The sequence below is a fragment of the Pseudophryne corroboree genome, chromosome 11, assembly GCF_028390025.1.
Source record: "Pseudophryne corroboree isolate aPseCor3 chromosome 11, aPseCor3.hap2, whole genome shotgun sequence".
NCBI lineage: Eukaryota > Metazoa > Chordata > Amphibia > Anura > Myobatrachidae > Pseudophryne > Pseudophryne corroboree.
This window is the reverse complement of record NC_086454.1, coordinates 153,197,157-153,220,652: the sequence shown is the minus strand read 5'-3', so window position 1 is coordinate 153,220,652 and position 23,496 is coordinate 153,197,157. Positions and strand designations below refer to the sequence as shown.

The 23,496-nt window shown below is 48.6% G+C and overlaps 1 protein-coding gene across 6 annotated transcripts in view; it reads left to right on the top strand.

Moving 5' to 3' along the window:
- Window positions 1–23,496, top strand: part of BSCL2 (BSCL2 lipid droplet biogenesis associated, seipin) — a 142,558-nt gene that overhangs the window by 57,225 nt on the left and 61,837 nt on the right. For all 6 annotated transcript variants that reach the window (XM_063944976.1, XM_063944979.1, XM_063944981.1 and 3 more), the window contains 4 exons: window positions 401–482; window positions 766–909; window positions 994–1,128; window positions 1,832–1,929. In XM_063944976.1, coding sequence (XP_063801046.1) covers window positions 401–482; window positions 766–909; window positions 994–1,128; window positions 1,832–1,929 — 459 coding nt within the window. The remainder of the gene's footprint in view (window positions 1–400; window positions 483–765; window positions 910–993; window positions 1,129–1,831; window positions 1,930–23,496) is intronic.

The following is a 23,496-nucleotide window of genomic DNA, read 5'->3' as shown; positions in this document are numbered from 1 at the left end:
TTCTAGACTGAGTCTGGTAGGAGGGGCATAGAGTGAGGAGCCAGCCCACATTCTCAAACTCTTAAATTGCCAGTGGCTCCTAGTGGACCCGTCTATACCCCATGGGACTAATGTGGACCCCAGTATCCTCTACATACTACGAGAAAAGGATTTACCGGTAGGTAATTAAATCTTTTTTTTTTTTTTTTTCTTGTATGGGAACATTTTCTATTTTTTGTTTGTTTTTTTTGTTTATTGTTTCAATGTATATTTTAGTGAAGTATATGGATTGATCTATTAATTTGCTTTATACTCCAGTGCTTTACATGCTTGCTATGCCCGCACTCTCAACTTTTATTCTCTCCCCAGGTGATTATATGACATCCGATCCATTTTGTGTAACCTCCTTTCTTCTTTTCAGTTCCACCTGTAACCCGCCACCTGGAATCCTGTGCTCTTTCCCCACAGCTAATGTGTCTCTTTTGAGGAATAACCGTGACCGGGTAAGATGAAATGTCATGTGATCAGCTTTCCAAGATACTTCCTTGTCCATGTGTTTCCTTTGCAAAACACTTCTGCTTATAAATATAATAATAATAATAATTTAAAAAAATATTAATAAAATATACTGCTTTCAAATATTTCTAAACAGCTATCAGTTGTGTGCCCAATACATCAGTAAAGTGTTTGCTATTTACACCCTCTAGAATGTGTTTCTGTATCTACTTGAGTATGAACCAGTGTATTTTATGCATGTCATTTTCATACTGTTCTCTTTTCCATCAGGTACTTATGTATGGACAGCCATACCGCATATCCCTGGAGCTTCACGTTCCAGAATCTACAGTTAATCAGGATCTTGGGATGTTTATGGTTTCAATGTCCTGCTATACACATAGAGGGAAACATATATCTTACACGGCTCGATCAGTGAGTTGCTGCCCCCTGTCTGTCACTTTCTTCACATGTCCACACTTTCCTTGTTTCCCGGTAACCATGTCTCTCTATCCCCAGGCTATGCTGCACTACAAGTCTCCCCTCCTGAGAACGATAGAGACTCTGGCCTTTCTGCCACTGCTGCTTTCAGGGCTGTATGAGCAGAAGCAATCTCTTGAAGTTGAGCTGCACTCTGAATATCGAGAAGATTCGGTTAGTATTCGCCTGGAAAGCTCTTTTTTTTTTTTGTCGTTTCATAGTCTTACAACTTGTCTTTATCCCATTTTTGCTGCATTGTTAATTTCTTTTTCATTCTTAGGGGGAGAGTCAAATGTTTGAAAAGTCGGTTGGGTGTCTCTTTTTTCCTGTCTATTAGATAGGAAAAAACAGACTCCCAACTGACTTTTCAAACATTTGCATCTCCCCCTTAGGGTGGAATTCAATTGTTAACTCGCGTGATCTGTCTAAAGTGACAGGAGATTGCAGGGCGATATTCAGTTGTCTCCCCTGGTTGCGCCCTTAACAGTAGGGTATAGCCGTGCGAAGCATAAAACCCAGCTATAGTCTTGGGTGCGATCGCGAATAGTCCCGTTTGGGCTCCCAAACGGGTCACTTTTTGTGCATTGCAACAGGGGGTAGAGAGCTGAAATTATGATATCGCACCCATTGGCAGAAACAATTGAATATCTGCTGGCGGGCGCGATCGGGGGCAGGAAAACAATTGCATTCCGCCCTTACAGTCTAATTTGGCACTCACTCATCCATTATCCTTATCTCACCCTTTCTGTTGATCTTTTTATTTCCTTGGCAAGAGGCTGTTTCATCCTTTTCTTGCCCCTCCACATTTCCCTTTTATTTGTTGCACTTTTTCTATCCCACTCCTAAACTCCTGTCCCCCTTTTATATTTTTTTGCAGTATGTCCCAACCACTGGGGCTGTGATAGAAATTCAGAGTGTCCGCATACAAATCTACCATGCTGAGCTGCGGGTCCATGCACACTTCACTGGGCTCAGGTGAGTCCACGTTCTATCTATAGCCTTACTCAGATGAGAATGTCTCCTTTTTGCTGAACCCACTCTGTATGCAATAACTTATAGACAGGTGCTGTGGTGCTCGTACCTCGGTGCATAAGGGAACCTATAGGAAATGTGGGCAGGGGGAAATTTCTGAAAGTGTGGGTGTATAAATTTGGTGCAAATAGGGCTTCTAGTTTGTATAAATGTCCCCTGCACTGTTTTTCTTTTTTAACTGCCGAATTGTCCATCTGCTGGAACGTAGCTCACTGCTTGATATTCATACTCTAGAGTGCAGTCTGTGTAGTGCCTGTCCCATCTCCATCATGTGTGATGGTTTGTTTTTACTAGCACCACATATAGTAAGGATATAATAGTGCTAAACTACAAAGAGTGATGGTGGGTAAGAACCAAATGTCTTCAGAACTTTTAATGCATTTACACACACTTCCTTACTGCAACAGAGATAGCTGAAACACGCACACCTCCTTTAAAACAAATGTGTAAATGATTGACAATCAAATGAATCCTTAATAATAAATATGTGCATGCTATATACAGGTTGAGTATCTCTTATCCAAAATTCAAAATCACACATTTTTGGGTCCCCTACTGAGATAATGTCACATACATATAGATATTATATTTTATATCTATATAATATATCTTATATACACATAATATACAATATTTCTCTAACGTCCTAGAGGATGCTGGGGACTCCGTAAGGACCATGGGGAATAGACAGGCTCCGCAGGAGATAGGGCACTTTAAGAAAGCTTTGGATTCTGGATGTGCACTGGCTCCTCCCTCTATGTCCCTCCTCCAGACCTCAGTTTTACACTGTGCCCAGAGCGAGATGGGTGCACTGCAGGGAGCTCTCTTGAGTTCTTTGCTACAGAAAGCATTTTTGTTTGGATTTTTACTTTTTTCACAGGGAGCACTGCTGGCAACAGGCTCCCTGCATCGAGGGACTGAGGAGAGAGGGGCAGACCTACTTAACTGATAGGATCTGCTTCCTCGGCTACTGGACACCATTAGCTTCAGAGGGGGTGAACACAGGTTCGTCCTGGGCGTCCACCCCCGGAGCCTCGCCACCGTTCTCCTCACAGAGCCAGAAGAACAGAAGCAAGAAGACGTCTCAGGTGGCAGAATCCTTCAGCTTCACAGAGGTAACGCACAGCACTGCAGCTGTGCGTCATTGCTCCACATCACCTCACACACTCCGGTCACTGTATGGGTGCAGGGCGCAGGAAGGGGCGCCCTGGGCAGCAATAATAACCTCTTCGATGGCAAATAGGTATATACATGTACAGCTGGGCACTGTACATGTATATAATTGAGCCCCCGCCATTTTACACCATTTTGAGCGGGACAGAAGCCCGCCGCCGAGGGGGCGGGGCTTCTCCCTCAGCACTCACCAGCGCCATTTCTCTCTCCACAAAACGCTGAGAGGAAGCTCCCCGGACTCTCCCCCTGCTTACACACGGTGGAGGGAGTTTAAAAAGAGAGGGAGGGGGGGGGGCACATAATTGGCGGATAAAGTATAATACAGCGCTGCTGGGGAAAAGCATTCTGTGTTGGTCTCCAGGTTGTTGCGCTGGGGTGTGTGCTGGCATACTCTCTCTCTGTCTCTCCAAAGGGCCTTTCAGGGGATACTGTCTTCAGAAAAAGTTTCCCTGGGTGTGTGCAGTGTGTCGGTACGTGTGTGTCGACATGTTTGATCAGGAAGGCTCGCTTAATGTGGAGGGGGAGTGCTTGAATGTCAGGTCGCCGTCGGCAATTTCTTGAATGCAAATGTAAATCTCCTGCATAAAAGATTAGACAAGGCTGAAGCTAGGGATCAGTCAGGTAGCCAGTCCGTGCCTGTCCCTGTGGTGCCAGGACCTTCAGGGTCTCAAAAGCGCCCCATATCCCAGGTCGCTGACACAGATACCGACACAGATACTGACTCTAGTGTCGACTATGAGGATGCAAAATTACAGCCGAAGGTGGCAAAAGGTATTAGGTACATGATTATTGCCGTAAAAGAGGTTTTGCATATCACGGAGGAACCCCCTGTCCCTGACACGAGGGTTCACATGTATAACGGGAAAAAGCTTGAGGTCACGTTTCCGTCCTCATTTGAGCTAAGCGAATTATGCGAAAAGGCTTGGGAATCTCCGGATAGGAGACTCCATGTTCCCAAAAGGATTCTCATGGCGTATCCTTTTCCACAGAAGGATCGGATACGATGGGAATCTGCGCCTAAAGTAGACAAGGCGCTGACACGCTTATCCAAGAAGGTGGCACTGCCTTCTCCGGATACTGCTTCCCTCAAGGATCCTGCTGATCGCAAGCAGGAAATTACTATGAAGCACATTTACACACATTCAGGAACTATAGTTAGGCCGGCCATGGCGTCGACCTGGGTTTGTAGTGCTGTCGTGGCATAGGCAGACTCCTTATCTACGGAGATGGACACCTTAGATAGGGATACCATACCATTCTAATGACCATGGAGCATATCAGAGATGCTGCCTTGTATATGAGGGATGCACAGAGAGACATTTGTTTACTAAGCTCTAGAATAAACGCTATGTCTTTCTCTTACGTCCTAGAGGATGCTGGGGACTCCAAAAGGACCATGGGGTATAGACGGGATCCGCAGGAGCTTGGGCACACTAAAAGACTTAAGACTGGGTGTGAACTGGCTCCTCCCTCTATGCCCCTCCTCCAGACCTCAGTTAGACTTTGTGCCCAGGAGTGACTGGATGCACACTAGGGGAGCTCTACTGAGTTTCTCTAGAAAAGACTTTTGTTAGGTTTTTTATTTTCAGGGAGCCCTGCTGGCTACAGGCTCCCTGCAGCGTGGGAGTGAGGGGAGAGAAGTCAGACCTACTTCTGTGAGTTTCAAGGCTCTGCTTCTCGGCTACTGGACACCATTAGCTCCAGAGGGTTCGATCACTTGGTGCGCCTAGCTGCTTGTTCCCGGAGCCACGCCGTCAATCCCCTCACAGAAGCCAGAAGTCCGGTGAGTATGAGAAGATCAGAAGACTTCAGGACGGCAGAAGACTTCAGTAACGGAAGGTACAGCACAGCGGTAACGCTATGCTCCATGCTCCCACACACATCACCAACGGTATTCACTGGGTGCAGGGCGCTGGGGGGGGGAGGCACCCTGGGCAGCATGTTACTGGAGTTTCTTTTAGGGCGGCAGAATGATTGTGGGTGCCTCGGCACCGTGTACAGACCCCCGCCGGCATCTTTTACAATTTTGAAATTGGCGGGCCGAAGCGCGCCGGGAAGGGGGCGGAGCTTCGACCCGCAGCTCACAGGCGCCATTTTCCCTGCTGCATGCGGCTGAGGGATAGACGCTGGTCGGACCTCCACGCTTTCCAAGTAACGGGGGGCTTGTTCTGAGGGGGGCCGCAGTGTTGGTGCTTAACAGTGGTGTAGGCAGCGCTGGGTACATATATCGTTTTTGCGATATATGGGCGCTGGGGTGTGAGCAGGCATACTCCCTCTGTGTCCTCTATCTGGGCTTTTTTGGTAGGCCTGTCACCTAGCAGGGACCTTCTGTGTGTTGTGGTGTGTCGGTACTGCGTGTCGGCATGTCTGAGGTGGAAGCTTATTCACCGGAGGAGGTTATTTGGGGAGTGGATACGGGGCTAGAATTGGGACTGTCGACGCAGCCGACACCTGATTTGCTAGCATTGCTCAGTACATTAAACTCGAATGTAACTTCCTTATCAAAGAGGTTAGATAAGTCTGAGGCGCAGACTCAGGTGTGGAAAAAGTCCATGGAAGAGGCTTTGTCTCAGGTTCAAACCCCGTCTGGGTCGCAAAAGCGGCCATTTAATCAGGTGGTAGATACTGATACCGACACGGACTCTGATTCCGACGTCGATTTCACTGAGGCAGCGTTACATCCACGTTTGGTTAAGAGTATTCAGTACATGATTGTGGCTATAAAAGATGTCTTACACATTTCTGATGAACCTGCGGTTCAGGAAACAAGGATTTGCTTGTTCAAGGAAAAGAAACCTGAGGTGAAATTTCCTCCCTCTCATGAAATAAATACTCTTTGTGAAAAGGCTTGGGAGTCGCCGGATAAGAAATGGCAGATTCCCAAGAGAATTTACATGGCGTATCCTTTCCCCTCTGATGACAGGGAAAAATGGGAGGCATCTCCGACTGTTGACAAAGCTTTATCTCGTTTGTCTAAGAAAGTGGCACTTCCGTCTCCCGACACGGCAGCTCTCAAGGATCCGGCGGATCGCAAGCTGGAGACGTCTCTGAAGTCCATTTTCGCTAATTCGGGTGCATTACTCAGACCCGCTGTGGCGTCGTTATGGGTGAGTAGTGCTATTGCTAAATGGGCTGAGAATTTAGCTAATGATATGGATACTCTTGATAAAGATAATGTCCTTCTAACTCTTGGTTATATTAAGGACGCTGCAGATTACATAAAAGATGCGGCGAGGGACGTCTGTTTCTTGGGTTCAAGAGCCAATGCCATGTCGATATCAGCCAGGAGGGCGCTGTGGATCCATCAATGGAACGCTGATGCCGACTCCAAGAGGGCTATGGAAGCGCTACCCTTCAAAGGTACTGTCTTGTTTGGGGACGGCTTGGCTGACCTGGTCTCGACTGCGGGTAAGTCCTCTTTTCTTCCTTATGTTCCCACACAACAGAAGAAGGCACCACATCAGCAAATGCTGTCCTTTCGTCACAATAAATTCAGGCGTGGTAAAGGTTCGTCCTTCCTCGCTTCAAAAGGTAGAGGAAGGGGAAGGAAACCTTCTGCAGGTTCGGGCGCCCAGGACCAAAAGTCCTCCCCTGCTGCTACCAAGTCCACCGCATGACGCTGGGGCTTCCCTGGGGGAGTTCGAACCGGTGGGGGGCCGTCTACAGAATTTCAGTCAGGTCTGGATTCAATCAGGCCTGGATCCTTGGGTACTAGAGATCGTGTCTCGGGGATACTAACTGGAGTTTCAGGAGTTGCCCCCTCACCGGTTCTTCATTTCGGCGTTACCAGTAGTTCTGCCGGACAGGGAGGTGGTGTTAGCAGCAATTCAAAAACTGTGTCTACAGAGGGTCATTATTCCCGTTCCCTCGTCGCAGCGGGGGGAGGGGTTTTACTCGAGCCTCTTTGTTGTGCCGAAACCGGACGGTTCGGTCAGACCAATTCTTAATCTAAAATCCCTCAATCCATACTTGAAAGTTTTCAAGTTCAAGATGGAATCCCTTCGAGCTGTGATCTCCAGCCTAGAAGGGGGGGATTTTATGGCGTCAGTCGACATAAAGGATGCCTACTTACATGTCCCGATATATCCTCCGCATCAGGCTTTCCTCAGGTTTGCGATACAGGATGCTCATTACCAATTTCAGACGTTGCCGTTTGGGCTTTCCACGGCTCCGAGGATTTTCACCAAGGTCATTGCGGAAATGATGGTTCTTCTTCGCAAACAGGGGGTTTCAATTATCCCGTACTTGGACGATCTCCTGATAAAGGCGAGGTCCAAGGAACGATTGCTGAGAAGTGTGGAGTTGTCTCTATCGGTTCTGCGACAACACGGATGGGTTCTCAATTTGCCGAAATCCCAGTTGACTCCGACCACTCGGCTTACGTTTCTGGGCATGGTTCTGGACACGGAGTTACAGAGGGTATTCCTTCCAGAAGAAAAGGCTCTGGAATTGCAGACGATGGTCAGAGAACTTCTGAAGCCGTCGAGTGTGTCGATACATCATTGTACTCGGGTTCTGGGAAAGATAGTTGCGGCGTACGAAGCCATTCCATACGGCAGATTTCATGCCCGCGTGTTTCAGTGGGACTTGCTGAGCAAATGGTCCGGGTCTCATCTACACATTCACCGGAAAATAAGTTTATCTCCCAGAGCCAGAATTTCTCTCCTATGGTGGCTACAAGCTCATCACCTCCTGGGAGGACGCCGATTCGGTATCCAGGAGTGGGTACTTCTGACAACAGATGCAAGTCTCCGGGGCTGGGGTGCAGTCACCCAAGGAAGAAATTTCCAGGAAAAATGGTCGATCCAGGAAGCTCGTCTCCACATAAATGTTCTAGAGTTAAGAGTCATTTACAACGGCCTGCTCCAAGCAGGAAGTCTTCTTCAGGGTCGACCGGTCCTGGTACAGTCAGACAGCATCACAGCCGTGACCCATATAAACCGGCAAGGCGGAACAAGGAGCAGAGCGGCAATGGCGGAAGCCACAAAGATACTTCGCTGGGCGGAACAACACGTCAGCGCACTGTCAGCAGTTTTCCTACCGGGGGTGGACAACTGGGAAGCGGATTTTCTCAGCAGACACGACCTCCATCCGGGAGAGTGGGCTCTGCACCAAGAGGTTTTTGCAGAGGTGACAAGATGCTGGGGAATTCCGTTAATAGACATGATGGCGTCTCGGCTCAACAAGAAGCTCCCGAGGTATTGTTCCAGAGCAAGGGACCCACAAGCCACGGCGGTGGACGCCCTGGTGTCTCCGTGGGTTTTCCAGTCGGTGTATGTGTTCCCTCCTCTGCCTCTCATTTCAAAGGTGCTGGGGATCATTCGCCGAGCAAAGGTTCAGGCGATTCTCGTCGTTCCAGACTGGCCAAGAAGGGCCTGGTATCCGGATCTTCAGGACTTACTGGTGGAAGATCCTTGGCCGCTTCATCTAAGGGAGGATCTGTTGTTACAGGGTCCATGCGTATTTCCGGACTTACCGCGGCTGCGTTTGACGGCATGGGGGTTGAGCGCCAGACCTTAGCTCGTAAGGGTATTCCCAGGGAGGTCATTCCAACTCTTATTAAGGCTAGGAAAGAGGTTACGGCGAAACACTATCACCGTATCTGGAGGAAGTATGTTTCCTGGTGTAAGGTTAAAAAGACTCCTGCGGAGGATTTTCACTTGGGTCGTTTTCTCCACTTTGTTCAGGCGGGTGTAGATGCAGGCCTGAAATTGGGTTCCATCAAAGTGCAAATTTCGGCTTTGTCTATTTTCTTTCAAAAAGAGTTAGCTGCCCTCCCAGAGGTTCAGACTTTTGTGAAGGGTGTAATGCATATCAATCCACCGTTTGTACCGCCTGTAGCGCCATGGGATCTTGATGTCGTTTTGCGGTTCCTCATGTCTTCCTGGTTTGAACCTTTGCGGAAGGTTGAGTTGAAGTTTCTCACTTGGAAGGTGGTTATGCTTTTGGCGCTGGCATCTGCCAGGCGAGTATCGGAATTGGCAGCTTTATCTCATAAGAGTCCGTACTTGATTTTTCATTCGGATAGGGCGGAATTGAGGACTGGTCAACAATTTCTGCCAAAGGTGGTTTCGTCGTTTCACATTAACCAACCTATTGTTGTTCCGGTGGCTACGGAAGAAGTGGCGATTCCAAAATCTCTGTATGTTGTAAGAGCGTTAAAAGTTTACGTTTCTAGGACAGCTGTTACTAGGAAAACTGAAGCGTTGTTTGTTTTGTATGCGGCCAACAAGGTTGGTCATCCCGCATCAAAACAGACTATTGCACGCTGGATTTGTAGTACGATCCAGCAAGCTCATTCTACGGTGGGGTTGCCGGTGCCGAAGTCGGTTAAAGCCCATTCTACCAGGAAGGTGGGCTCCTCTTGGGCGGCTGCCCGAGGTGTTTCGGCACTACAGCTTTGCCGAGCGGCTACTTGGTTGGGTTCGAACACTTTTGCTAAATTCTATAAGTTCGATACCCTGGCCGATGAGGACCTGGCGTTTGCTCAGTCGGTGCTGCAGAGTCGTCCGCACTCTCCCGCCCGTTCTGGAGCTTTGGTATAATCCCCATGGTCCTTTTGGAGTCCCCAGCATCCTCTAGGACGTAAGAGAAAATAAGATTTTACTTACCGATAAATCTATTTCTCGTAGTCCGTAGTGGATGCTGGGGACTCCGTCAGGACCATGGGGAATAGCGGCTCCGCAGGAGACAGGGCACAAAAGTAAAAGCTTTAGGATCAGGTGGTGTGCACTGGCTCCTCCCCCTATGACCCTCCTCCAAGCCTCAGTTAGGATACTGTGCCCGGACGAGCGTACACAATAAGGAAGGATTTTGAATCCCGGGTAAGACTCATACCAGCCACACCAATCACACTGTACAACCTGTGATCTGAACCCAGTTAACAGCATGATAACAGCGGAGCCTCTGAAAAGATGGCTCACAACAATAATAACCCGATTTTTGTAACAATAACTATGTACAAGTATTGCAGACAATCCGCACTTGGGATGGGCGCCCAGCATCCACTACGGACTACGAGAAATAGATTTATCGGTAAGTAAAATCTTATTTTCTCTAACGTCCTAGTGGATGCTGGGGACTCCGTCAGGACCATGGGGATTATACCAAAGCTCCCAAACGGGCGGGAGAGTGCGGATGACTCTGCAGCACCGAATGAGAGAACTCCAGGTCCTCTTTAGCCAGGGTATCAAATTTGTAGAATTTTACAAACGTGTTCTCCCCCGACCACGTAGCTGCTCGGCAGAGTTGCAATGCCGAGACCCCTCGGGCAGCCGCCCAGGATGAGCCCACCTTCCTTGTGGAATGGGCCTTGACAGATTTTGGCTGTGGCAGGCCTGCCACAGAATGTGCAAGTTGAAATGTGCTACAAATCCAACGAGCAATCGTCTGCTTAGAAGCAAGAGCACCCAGTTTGTTGGGTGCATACAGGATAACAGCGAGTCAGTTTTCCTGACTCCAGCCGTCCTGGAAACATATATTTTCAGGGCCCTGACAACATCTAGCAACTTGGAGTCCTCCAAGTCCCTAGTAGCCGCAGGTACCACAATAAGCTGGTTCAGGTGAAACGCTGACACCACCTTAGGAAGAAACTGGGGACGAGTCCGCAGCTCTGCCCTGTCCGAATGGACAATCAGATATGGCTTTTGTGAGACAAAACCGCCAATTCTGACACTCGCCTGGTCGAGGCCAGGGCCAACAGCATGGTCACTTTTCATGTGAGATATTTCAAATCCACAGATTTGAGCGGTTTAAAATGTGATTTGAGGAGTCCCAGAACTACGTTGAGATCCCACAGTGCCACTGGAGGCACAAAAAAGGGGGTATGCAATACTCCCTTGACAAACTTCTGGACTTCAGGAACTGAAGCCAATTCTTTCTGGAAGAAAATTGACAGGGCCGAAATTTGAACCTTAATGGACCCCAATTTGAGGCCCATAGACACTCCTGTTTGCAGGGAATGCAGGAATCGACCGAGTTGAAATTTCTTCGTGGGGCCTTCCTGGCCTCACACCACGCAACATATTTTTGCCACATGTGGTGATAATGTTGTGCGGTCACCTCCTTCCTGGCTGTGACCAGGGTAGGAATGACCTCTTCCGGAATGCCTTTTTCCCTTAAGATCCGGCGTTCAACCGCCATGCCGTAAAACGCAGCCGCGGTAAGTCTTGGAACAGACATGGTACTTGCTGAAGCAAGTCCCTTCTTAGCAGCAGAGGCCATGAGTCCTCTGTGAGCATCTCTTGAAGTTACGGGTACCAAGTCCTTCTTGGCCAATCCGGAGCCACGAGTATAGTTCTTACTCCTCTACGTCTTATAATTCTCAGTACCTTAGGTATGAGAAGCAGAGGAGGGAACACATACACCGACTGGTACACCCACGGTGTTACCAGAACGTCCACAGCTATTGCCTGAGGGTCTCTTGACCTGGCGCAATACCTGTCCAGTTTTTTGTTCAGGCGGGACGCCATTTCACAATCATGTGGAAGACTTCCCGATGAAGTCCCCACTCTCCCGGGTGGAGGTCGTGCTGAGGAAGTCTGCTTCCCAGTTGTCCACTCCCGGAATGAACACTGCTGACAGTGCTAACACATGATTTTCTCTAACGTCCTAGTGGATGCTGGGGACTCAGAAAGGACCATGGGGAATAGCGGCTCCGCAGGAGACTGGGCACAAAAGTAAAAGCTTTAGGACTACCTGGTGTGCACTGGCTCCTCCCCCTATGACCCTCCTCCAAGCCTCAGTTAGATTTTTGTGCCCGGCCGAGAAGGGTGCAATCTAGGTGGCTCTCCTGAGCTGCTTAGAATAAAAGTTTAGTTTAGGATTTTTTATTTTCAGTGAGTCCTGCTGGCAACAGGCTCACTGCATCGTGGGACTAAGGGGAGAAGAAACGGACTCACCTGAGTGCAGAGTGGATCGGGTTTCTTAGGCTACTGGACATTAGCTCCAGAGGGACGATCACAGGTTCAGCCTGGATGGGTCACCGGAGCCGCGCCGCCGTCCCCCTTACAGAGCCAGAAGAGACAAAGAGGTCCGGTGAAATCGGCGGCAGAAGACGATCCTGTCTTCAGACTAAGGTAGCGCACAGCACCGCAGCTGTGCGCCATTGCTCTCAGCACACTTCACACTCCGGTCACTGAGGGTGCAGGGCGCTGGGGGGGGAGCGCCCTGAGACGCAATATTACAGTATATACCTTAGGTGGCTAAAAAGAATACATCACATATAGCTCCTGGGCTATATGGATGTATTTTACCCCTGCCATTTTACACAGAAAAAGCGGGAGATAAGGACGTCGTGAAGGGGCGGAGCCTATCTCCTCAGCACACAAGCGCCATTTTCCCTCACAGCTCTGCTGGAAGGACGGCTCCCTGACTCTCCCCTGCAGTCCTGCTTCAGAATCAGGGTAAAAAAGAGAAGGGGGGGCACGTTTGGCAGCAATTAAATATATTAACAGCAGCTATAAGGGAGTAACACTTATATAAGGTTATCCCTGTATATATATATATATAGCGCTGGGTGTGTGCTGGCAGACTCTCCCTCTGTCTCTCCAAAGGGCTAAGTGGGGTCCTGTCCTCTATCAGAGCATTCCCGGTGTGTGTGCTGTGTGTCGGTACGCGTGTGTCGACATGTATGAGGAGGAAAATGAGGTGGAAGCGGAGCAGTTGCCTGTGTTAGTGATGTCACCCCCTAGGGAGTCGACACCTGACTGGATGATTGTATTTAAACAATTAAGTGATAATGTCAGCAAATTGCAAAAAACTGTTGACGACATGAGACAGCCGGCAAATCAATTAGTGCCTGTCCAGGCGTCTCAGACACCGTCAGGGGCGCTAAAACGCCCGTTACCTCAGTGGGTCGACACAGACCCAGACACAGATACTGAGTCTAGTGTCGACGGTGACGAGACAAACGTGATGTCCAGCAGGGCCACACGTTACATGATCACAGCAATGAAAGAGGCATTGAACCTTTCTGACACTACAAGTACCACAAAGAAGGGTATTATGTGGGGTGAGAAAAAACTACCAATAGTTTTTCCTGAGTCAGATGAAATAAATGAGGTGTGTGAAAAAGCGTGGGTTTTCCCCGATAAAAAACAGCTAATTTCTAAAAAATTATTAGCACTATATCCTCTCCCGCCAGAGGTTAGGACGCGCTGGGAAACACCCCCTAGGGTAGATAAGGCGCTCACACGTTTATCTAAACAAGTAGCGTTACCGTCCCCTGATACGGCCACCCTCAAAGAACCGGCTGATAGAAGGCTGGAAAATATCCTAAAAAGTATATACACACATACTGGTGTTATACTGCGACCAGCAATCGCCTCAGCCTGGATGTGCAGTGCTGGAGTCGCATGGTCGGATTCCCTGACCGAGAATATTGATACCCTGGATAGGGACAATATTTTGTTAACTATAGAACATTTAAAGGATGCATTGCTATATATGCGTGATGCACAGAGGGATATTTGCACCCTGGCATCAAGAGTAAGTGCTATGTCCATCTCTGCCAGAAGAGCGTTATGGACGCGACAGTGGTCAGGGGATGCGGATTCCAAACGGCACATGGAAGTATTGCCGTATAAAGGGGAGGAGTTATTTGGGGCTGGTCTATCGGACCTGGTGGCCACGGCAACGGCTGGAAAATCCACCTTTTTACCCCAGGTCACTCCACATCAGCAGAAAAAGACACCGTCTTTTCAAACTCAGTCCTTTCGTTCCCATAAGTACAAGCGAGCAAAAGGCCACTCTTTTCTGCCCCGGGGCAGAGGAAGAGGAAAAAGACTGCACCATGCAGCCGCTTCACAGGAGCAGAAGCCCTCCCCTGCTTCTGCCAAGTCTTCAGCATGACGCTGGGGCTTTACAAGCAGACTCAGATATGGTGGGGGCCCGTCTCAAGAATTTCAGCGCGCAGTGGGCTCACTCGCAAGTGGATCCCTGGATTCTACAGGTAGTATCGCAGGGGTACAAACTGGAATTCGAGGCGTTTCCCCCTCGTCGTTTCCTGAAGTCTGCTTTACCAAAGTCTCCCTCCGACAGGGAGGCAGTTTTGGAAGCCATTCACAAGCTGTATTCCCAGCAGGTGATAATCAAGGTACCCCTCCTGCAACAAGGAAAGGGGTATTATTCCACGCTGTTTGTGGTACCGAAGCCGGACGGCTCGGTGAGACCAATTTTAAATCTGAAATCTTTGAACACTTACATAAAAAGGTTCAAATTCAAGATGGAGTCACTCAGAGCAGTGATAGCGAACCTGGAAGAAGGGGACTATATGGTGTCTCTGGACATCAAAGATGCTTATCTCCACGTCCCAATATACCCTTCTCACCAAGGGTACCTCAGGTTTGTAGTACAAAACTGTCATTATCAGTTTCAGACGCTGCCGTTTGGATTGTCCACGGCACCTCGGGTCTTTACCAAGGTAATGGCCGAAATGATGATTCTTCTACGAAGAAAAGGCATTTTAATTATCCCTTACTTGGACGATCTCCTGATAAGGGCAAGATCCAGGGAACAGTTAGAAGTCGGAGTAGCACTATCTCAGGTAGTGTTACGTCAGCACGGGTGGATTCTAAATATTCCAAAATCGCAGCTGATTCCAACGACACGTCTACTGTTCCTAGGAATGATTCTGGACACAGTCCAGAAGAAGGTGTTTCTCCCGGAGGAGAAGGCCAGGGAGTTATCCGAGCTAGTCAGGAACCTCCTAAAACCAGGACAGGTCTCAGTACATCAGTGCACGAGGGTCCTGGGAAAAATGGTGGCTTCTTACGAAGCGATTCCATTCGGAAGATTCCATGCAAGAACGTTTCAGTGGGATCTACTGGACAAATGGTCCGGATCGCATCTTCAGATGCATCAGCGGATAACCCTGTCGCCAAGGACAAGGGTGTCTCTCCTGTGGTGGCTGCAGAGTGCTCATCTACTAGAGGGCCGCAGATTTGGCATTCAGGATTGGATCCTGGTAACCACGGATGCCAGCCTGAGAGGCTGGGGAGCAGTCACACAGGGAAGGAATTTCCAGGGCCTGTGGTCAAGCTTGGAAACGTCTCTTCATATAAACATTCTGGAACTAAGGGCCATTTACAATGCCCTAAGTCAAGCAAAACCTCTGCTTCAGGGTCAGGCGGTGTTGATCCAATCGGACAACATCACGTCAGTCGCCCACGTAAACAGACAGGGCGGCACGAGAAGCAGGAGGGCAATGGCAGAAGCTGCAAGGATTCTTCGCTGGGCGGAAAATCATGTGATAGCACTGTCAGCAGTATTCATTCCGGGAGTGGACAACTGGGAAGCAGACTTCCTCAGCAGACACGACCTTCACCCGGGAGAGTGGGGACTTCACCCAGAAGTCTTCTACCTGATTGTAAACCGTTGGGAAAAACCAAAGGTGGACATGATGGCGTCACGTCTAAACAAAAAACTGGACAGATATTGCACCAGGTCAAGGGACCCTCAGGCAATAGCAGTGGACGCTCTGGTAACGCCGTGGGTGTACCAGTCAGTGTATGTGTTCCCTCCTCTGCCTCTCATACCCAAGGTACTGAGAATCATAAGAAGGAGAGGTGTAAAGACTATATTCGTGGCTCCGGATTGGCCAAGAAGGACTTGGTACCCGGAAATTCAAGAGATGCTCACGGAAGACCCGTGGCCTCTACCTCTAAGAAAGGACCTGCTCCAGCAGGGACCATGTCTGTTCCAAGACTTACCGCGGCTGCGTTTGACGGCATGGCGGTTGAACGCCGGATCCTGAAGGAAAAAGGCATTCCGGATGAAGTTATCCCTACCCTGATCAAAGCCAGGAAGGATGTAACTGTGCAACATTATCACCGTATTTGGCGTAAATATGTTGCGTGGTGTGAGGCCAGGAAGGCCCCTACAGAGGAATTTCAACTGGGTCGATTCCTGCATTTCCTGCAAACAGGACTGTCTATGGGCCTCAAATTAGGGTCCATTAAGGTTCAAATTTCGGCCTTGTCGATATTCTTCCAAAAAGAACTAGCTTCAGTTCCTGAAGTTCAGACGTTTGTCAAGGGGGTACTGCATATACAGCCTCCTTTTGTGCCTCCAGTGGCACCTTGGGATCTCAATGTAGTTTTGGGGTTCCTAAAATCACATTGGTTTGAACCACTCACCACTGTGGATTTAAAATATCTCACATGGAAAGTGGTAATGCTGTTAGCCCTGGCTTCAGCCAGGCGTGTATCAGAATTGGCGGCTTTATCCTATAAAAGCCCTTACCTAATTTTTCATACGGACAGGGCAGAATTGAGGACTCGTCCTCAATTTCTCCCTAAGGTGGTTTCAGCATTTCACTTAAACCAGCCTATTGTGGTGCCTGCGGCTACTAGGGACTTGGAGGATTCCAAGTTGCTGGACGTAGTCAGGGCCCTGAAAATATGTTTCCAGGACGGCTGGAGTCAGAAAATCTGACTCGCTGTTTATCCTGTATGCACCCAACAAGCTGGGTGCCCCTGCTTCTAAGCAGACGATTGCTCGTTGGATTTGTAGTACAATTCAGCTTGCACATTCTGTGGCAGGCCTGCCACAGCCAAAATCTGTAAAAGCCCATTCCACACGGAAAGTGGGCTCATCTTGGGCGGCTGCCCGAGGGGTCTCGGCTTTACAACTTTGCCGAGCAGCTACTTGGTCAGGGGCAAATACGTTTGCAAAATTCTACAAATTTGATACCCTGGCTGAGGAGGACCTGGAGTTCTCTCATTCGGTGCTGCAGAGTCATCCGCACTCTCCCGCCCGTTTGGGAGCTTTGGTATAATCCCCATGGTCCTTTCGGAGTCCCCAGCATCCACTAGGACGTTAGAGAAAATAAGAATTTACTTACCGATAATTCTATTTCTCATAGTCCGTAGTGGATGCTGGGCGCCCATCCCAAGTGCGGATTGTCTGCAATACTTGTACATAGTTATTGTTACAAAAATCGGGTTATTATTGTTGTGAGCCATCTTTTCAGAGGCTCCTCTGTTATCATGCTGTTAACTGGGTTCAAATCACAAGTTGTACGGTGTGATTGGTGTGGCTGGTATGAGTCTTACCCGGGATTCAAAATCCTTCCTTATTGTGTACGCTCGTCCGGGCACAGTATCCTAACTGAGGCTTGGAGGAGGGTCATAGGGGGAGGAGCCAGTGCACACCAGGTAGTCCTAAAGCTTTTACTTTTGTGCCCAGTCTCCTGCGGAGCCGCTATTCCCCATGGTCCTTTCGGAGTCCCCAGCATCCACTACGGACTATGAGAAATAGAATTATCGGTAAGTAAATTCTTATTTTCCGCCCAGCGAAGAATCCTTGCAGTTTCTGCCATTGCCCTCCTGCTTCTTGTGTCGCCCAGTCTGTTTACGTGGGCGACTGCCGTGATGTTGTCCCACTGGATCAATACCGGCTGACCTTGAAGCAGAGGTCTTGCTAAGCTTAGAGCATTGTAAATTGCTCTTAGCTCCAGTATATTTATGTGGAGAGAAGTCTCCAGACTTGATCACACTCCCTGGAAATTTTTTCCTTGTGTGACTGCTCCCCAGCCGTTCAGGCTGGCATCCGTGGTCACCAGGACCCAGTCCTGAATGCCGAATCTGTGGCCCTTTAGTAGATGAGCACTCTGCAGCCACCACAGAAGAGACACCCTTGTCCTTGGAGACAGGGTTATCCGCTGATGCATCTGAAGATGCGATCCGGACCATTTTTCCAGCAGATCCCACTGAAAAGTTCTTGCGTGAAATCTGCCGAATGGAATCGCTTCGTAAGAAGCCACCATTTTTCCCAGGACCCTTGTGCAATGATGCACTGACACTTTTCCTGGTTTTAGGAGGTTCCTGACTAGCTCGGATAACTCCCTGGCTTTCTCCTCCGGGAGAAACACCTTTTTCTGGACTGTGTCCAGAATCATCCCTAGGAACATCAGACGTGTCGTCGGAGACAGCTGCGATTTTGGAATATTTAGAATCCACCCGTGCTGTCGTAGAACTACTTGAGATAGTGCTACTCCGACCTCCAACTGTTCTCTGGACCTTGCCCTTATCAGGAGATCGTCCAAGTAAGGGATAATTAAGATGCCTTTTCTTTGAAGAAGAATCATCATTTCGGCCATTACCTAGGTAAAGACCCGGGGTGCCGTGGACAATCCAAACGGCAGCGTCTGAAACTGATAGTGACAGTTTTGTACCACGAACCTGAGGTACCCTTGGTGAGAAGGGCAAATTGGGACATGGAGGTAAGCATCCTTGATGTCCAGGGACACCATATAGTCCCCTTCCTGGTTCGCTATCACTGCTCTGAGTGACTCCATCTTGATTTGAACCTTTGTATGTAAGCGTTCAAATATTTCAGATTTAGAATAGGTCTCACCGAGCCGTCTGGCTTCAGTACCACAATATAGTGTGGAATAGTACCCCTTTTCTTGTTGTAGGAGGGGTACTTTGATTATCACCTGCTGGGAATACAGCTTGTGAATTGTTTCCAATACTGCCTCCCTGTCGGAGGGAGACGTTGGTAAAACAGACTTCAGGAACCTGCGAGGGGGAGACGTCTCGAACTTCCAATCTGTACCCCTGGGATACTACATGTAGGATCCAGGGGTCCACTTGCGAGTGAGCCCACTGCACACTGAAACTCTTGAGACGACCCCCCACCGCAGCTGTTTGTACGGCCCCAGCGTCATGCTGAGGACTTGGCAAAAGCGGTGGAGGGCTTCTGTTCCTGGGAATGGGCTGCCTGCTGCAGTCTTCTTCCCTTTCCTCTATCCCTGGGCAGATATGACTGGCCTTTTGCCTGCTTGCCCTTATGGGGACGAAAGGACTGAGGCTGAAAAGACGGTGTCTTTTTCTGCTGAGATGTGACTTGGGGTAAAAAAGGTGGATTTTCCAGGTGTTGCCGTGGCCACCAGGTCCGATGGACCGACCCCAAATAACTCCTCCCCTTTATACGGCAATACTTCCATGTGCCGTTTGGAATCTGCATCACCTGACCACTGTCGTGTCCATAAACATCTTCTGGCAGATATGGACATCGCACTTACTCTTGATGCCAGAGTGCAAATATCCCTCTGTGCATCTCGCATATATAGAAATGCATCCTTTAAATGCTCTATAGTCAATAAAATACTGTCCCTGTCAAGGGTATCAATATTTTCAGTCAGGGAATCCGACCAAGCCACCCCAGCGCTGCACATCCAGGCTGAGGCGATCGCTGGTCGCAGTATAACACCAGTATGTGTGTATATACTTTTTAGGATATTTTTCAGCCTCCTATCAGCTGGCTCCTTGAGGGCGGCCCTATCTGGAGACGGTACCGCCATTTGTTTTGATAAGCGTGTGAGCGCCTTATCCACCCTAGGGGGTGTTTCCCAACGCGCCCTAACTTCTGGCGGGAAAGGGTATACCGCCAATAATTTTCTATCGGGGGAAACCCACGCATCATCACACACTTCATTTAATTTATCTGATTCAGGAAAAACTACAGGTAGTTTTTTCACACTCCACATAATACCCTTTTTTGTGGTACTTGTAGTATCAGAAATATGTAACACCTCCTTCATTGCCCTTAACAAGTAACGTGTGGCCCTAAAGGAAAATACGTTTGTTTCTTCACCGTCGACACTGGAGTCAGTGTCCGTGTCTGTGTCTGTGTCGACCGACTGAGGTAAAAGGACGTTTTAACGCCCCTGACGGTGTTTGAGACGCCTGGACAGGTACTAATTTGTTTGCCGGCCGTCTCATGTCGTCAACCGACCTTGCAGCGTGTTGACATTATCACGTAATTCCTTAAATAAGCCATCCATTCCGGTGTCGACTCCCTAGAGAGTGACATCACCATTACAGGCAAGTGCTCCGCCTCCTCACCAACATCGTCCTCATACATGTCGACACACACGTACCGACACACAGCACACACACAGGGAATGCTCTGATAGAGGACAGGACCCCACTAGCCCTTTGGGGAGACAGAGGGAGAGTTTGCCAGCACACACCAAAAACGCTATAATTATACAGGGACAACCTTTATATAAGTGTTTTTCCCTTATAGCATTTTAATATATATAGTCATATCGCCAAATAAGTGCCCCCCCTCTCTGTTTTAACCCTGTTTCTGTAGTGCAGTGCAGGGGAGAGCCTGGGAGCCTTCCCACCAGCATTTCTGTGAGGGAAAATGGCGCTGTGTGCTGAGGAGAATAGGCCCCGCCCCCTTTTCGGCGGGCTTCTTCTCCCGTTTTTCTGAGACCTGGCAGGGGTTAAATACATCCATATAGCCCCCAGGGGCTATATGTGATGTATTTTTAGCCAGAATAAGGTACTATCATTGCTGCCCAGGGCGCCCCCCCCCAGCGCCCTGCACCCTCAGTGACCGCTGCTATGAAGTGTGCTGACAACAATGGCGCACAGCTGCAGTGCTGTGCGCTACCTTATGAAGACTGAAGAGTCTTCTGCCGCCGTTTCTGGACCTCTTCACTTTTCGGCATCTGCAAGGGGGGTCGGCGGCGCGGCTCCGGGACGAACCCCAGGGTGAGACCTGTGTTCCGACTCCCTCTGGAGCTAATGGTGTCCAGTAGCCTAAGAAGCCAATCCATCCTGCACGCAGGTGAGTTCACTTCTCTCCCCTAAGTCCCTCGTAGCAGTGAGCCTGTTGCCAGCAGGACTCACTGAAAATAAAAAAAACCTAACAAACTTTTACTCTAAGCAGCTCTTTAGGAGAGCCACCTAGATTGCACCCTTCTCGGCCGGGCACAAAAATCTAACTGAGGCTTGGAGGAGGGTCATAGGGGGAGGAGCCAGTGCACACCACCTGATCCTAAAGCTTTTACTTTTGTGCCCTGTCTCCTGCGGAGCCGCTATTCCCCATGGTCCTGACGGAGTCCCCAGCATCCACTAGGACGTTAGAGAAAATAGGATTTTGGTACTCACCGTTAAATCCTTTTCTCCTAGTCCGTAGAGGATGCTGGGCGCCCGTCCCAGTGTGGACTATTTCTTGCATTATATATATTTTCTTACTGGTTAAGTTAGTTTATACACGACTTGTGTATTGGGTTGTTGCAGCTGGTTGCTGGAGTTTTATGCATACTGTTATCTGGTTTGGTGTTATTCCGGTTGTACGGTATGTTTATGGTGTGGGCTGGTACTTTGGTAGCCCTTAGTTGAGACAAAAATCTTTCCTTGTAATGTCCGTCTCTCCTGGGCACAGTTCCTATAACTGAGGTCTGGAGGAGGGGCATAGAGGGAGGAGCCAGTTCACACCCAGTCTTAAGTCTTTTAGTGTGCCCAAGCTCCTGCGGATCCCGTCTATACCCCATGGTCCTTTTGGAGTCCCCAGCATCCTCTACGGACTAGGAGAAAAGGATTTACCGGTAGGTATTAAAATCCTATTTTTTCATCAGACAATAAAAGCGCAGATAATGGTCTTCCTCTGGAAGTTAGGAGGTCAATAGCTTGATGGTTATTGGACATCCTATCCTGGACAAAGGAAGGCTCCTTTGAATATCAGATGGCAATTCTGATAATGGATGCCAGCCTGTGAGGCTGGGATGAAGTGTCAGGAAGGAGTTGCTTCCAGGGGCAGTGGACCAAGAAAGAAATGTTGACTGCCAATAAATATATTGGAACCTCGGGCCATGTATATGGCATTTATTGAGGCAAAGAATATCCTTCTGATGAATCCAGATCAAATCTACTCGGACATGCAGTGGCAGTGGCAGTGGCATACCTAAACCATCAGGGAGGATCTTGCAGCCAAAACATAATGAAGAAGTTAAGTCTCATACTTTAAGGTGGACAGAACTTCGTTATCCAGCCTTGTCCGCAGTACTCATTCCGGCAGTCCTAAACTGGGAAGCAGATTTTCTCAGTCAATTTGCCATTCAGGTAAGACGTATGGACTTACACCCCAAAGTCTTAAACTCTGGTAGATAATGGGGGTTACCGGAGATGCATCTCATGCCGACCTGTCAGAACAACAAAGGTCTCGCTTACGGGTCAAGAACAAATCCCAGAGCGATGACTTGCCAACTTTCGTCTGGTTCATGTGTTTCCACCAATCGCCTTGTGATACAGGGTGATACGAAAGGTAAGACAAGGTGAGGGTGCCGCGATACTAATAGCTCTGGCTTGGCACAGAAGACATTGGTACACAGATCTGCAGAGGATGTCGATGGATGCTCCATTTCTACTCCTTCAACGGCCAGCTCTACCGTCTCAGGGTCCTGGTTATCACAAACACCTGGATGGACTGTCTTTGACGAAGTGACTCTCGAGACTTCCATCCTGAAGGCAAGAGGACTCTCACAACAGGTAATTCTAATTATGCTCAGAGCAAGGAAAATTTCCTCAGCTCGCATTTATCACCAAATATGGCAGACCTATATTCTATGGTGCAGGGATCTAAAATTTAACCCTAAATTTTTCAGAGTTTCCATAGTCTTAGCATTCCTTCAGGCAGGAATGCATAAAGGTTTATGGCTGACTTCCTTGAGAGTACAAGTGTCAGCATTGACTGTATGGTTCCAAAAGAAAATTGCCAATTTACAGGATGTGCACTTTTTTCCAGGGAATGCTGCGCACACAACCTCCTTTTGTTCCTCCTATAGTGCCTTCGGACTTAAGTCTAGTCCTGAAAGCCCTTCAAGTTGCCCCATTTGAACCACTTAATAAAGTGGATCTTAAATGGTTGACAGCTAAAGTTCTCTTTCTACTGACTTTTGCTTCATTTAGAGGAATTTCAGATTTAGGGGCATTGTTATATCATCATCCATTTCTGATTTTTTTTATCCAGATAGAGCAGTTCTTTGAACCAAATCTGGGTATCTTCCTAAGGTGGTTTCTAAGTTCCATCTTAACGAAGAAATTGTAGTCTCTGTCTTCTAGGGGTGGACTTTGGTGCAGGAGGTGCATCATTGGACGTAGTCCGTGCCTTAAGGATCTACGTGATTCATACCAGTGCCATCAGAAAGACACTCTATGAAATTCATAAGAGAGGATGGCCTGAGCATAAACACTGACATAGACACTGGGGAAGTGGCTTCGGATGAAACTTTCAGAAGCATATTGTCAAGCTGATCTCCCTATTTCCGGCAATGTCTCTGCTCATTCTGCTTGTAAGGTAGGCCATTATGGGCAGCACAATGTGCTGTTTCAGCAGAATAGATATGTTAGGTAGACACATGTTCTCCTTTTACACATTCATTAGACATTATGCCTTGATACTTTTACCTCTCAGGACGCTGAATTCGGGCAAAAGATTCTCCTGTCAAATCAGGAGCGTCCCCGCCACTAAATTGCTTTGGGACATCCCAATGTATCCTGTGGATACCCTGTGGACCCTGCAGGTGAAATATACGTT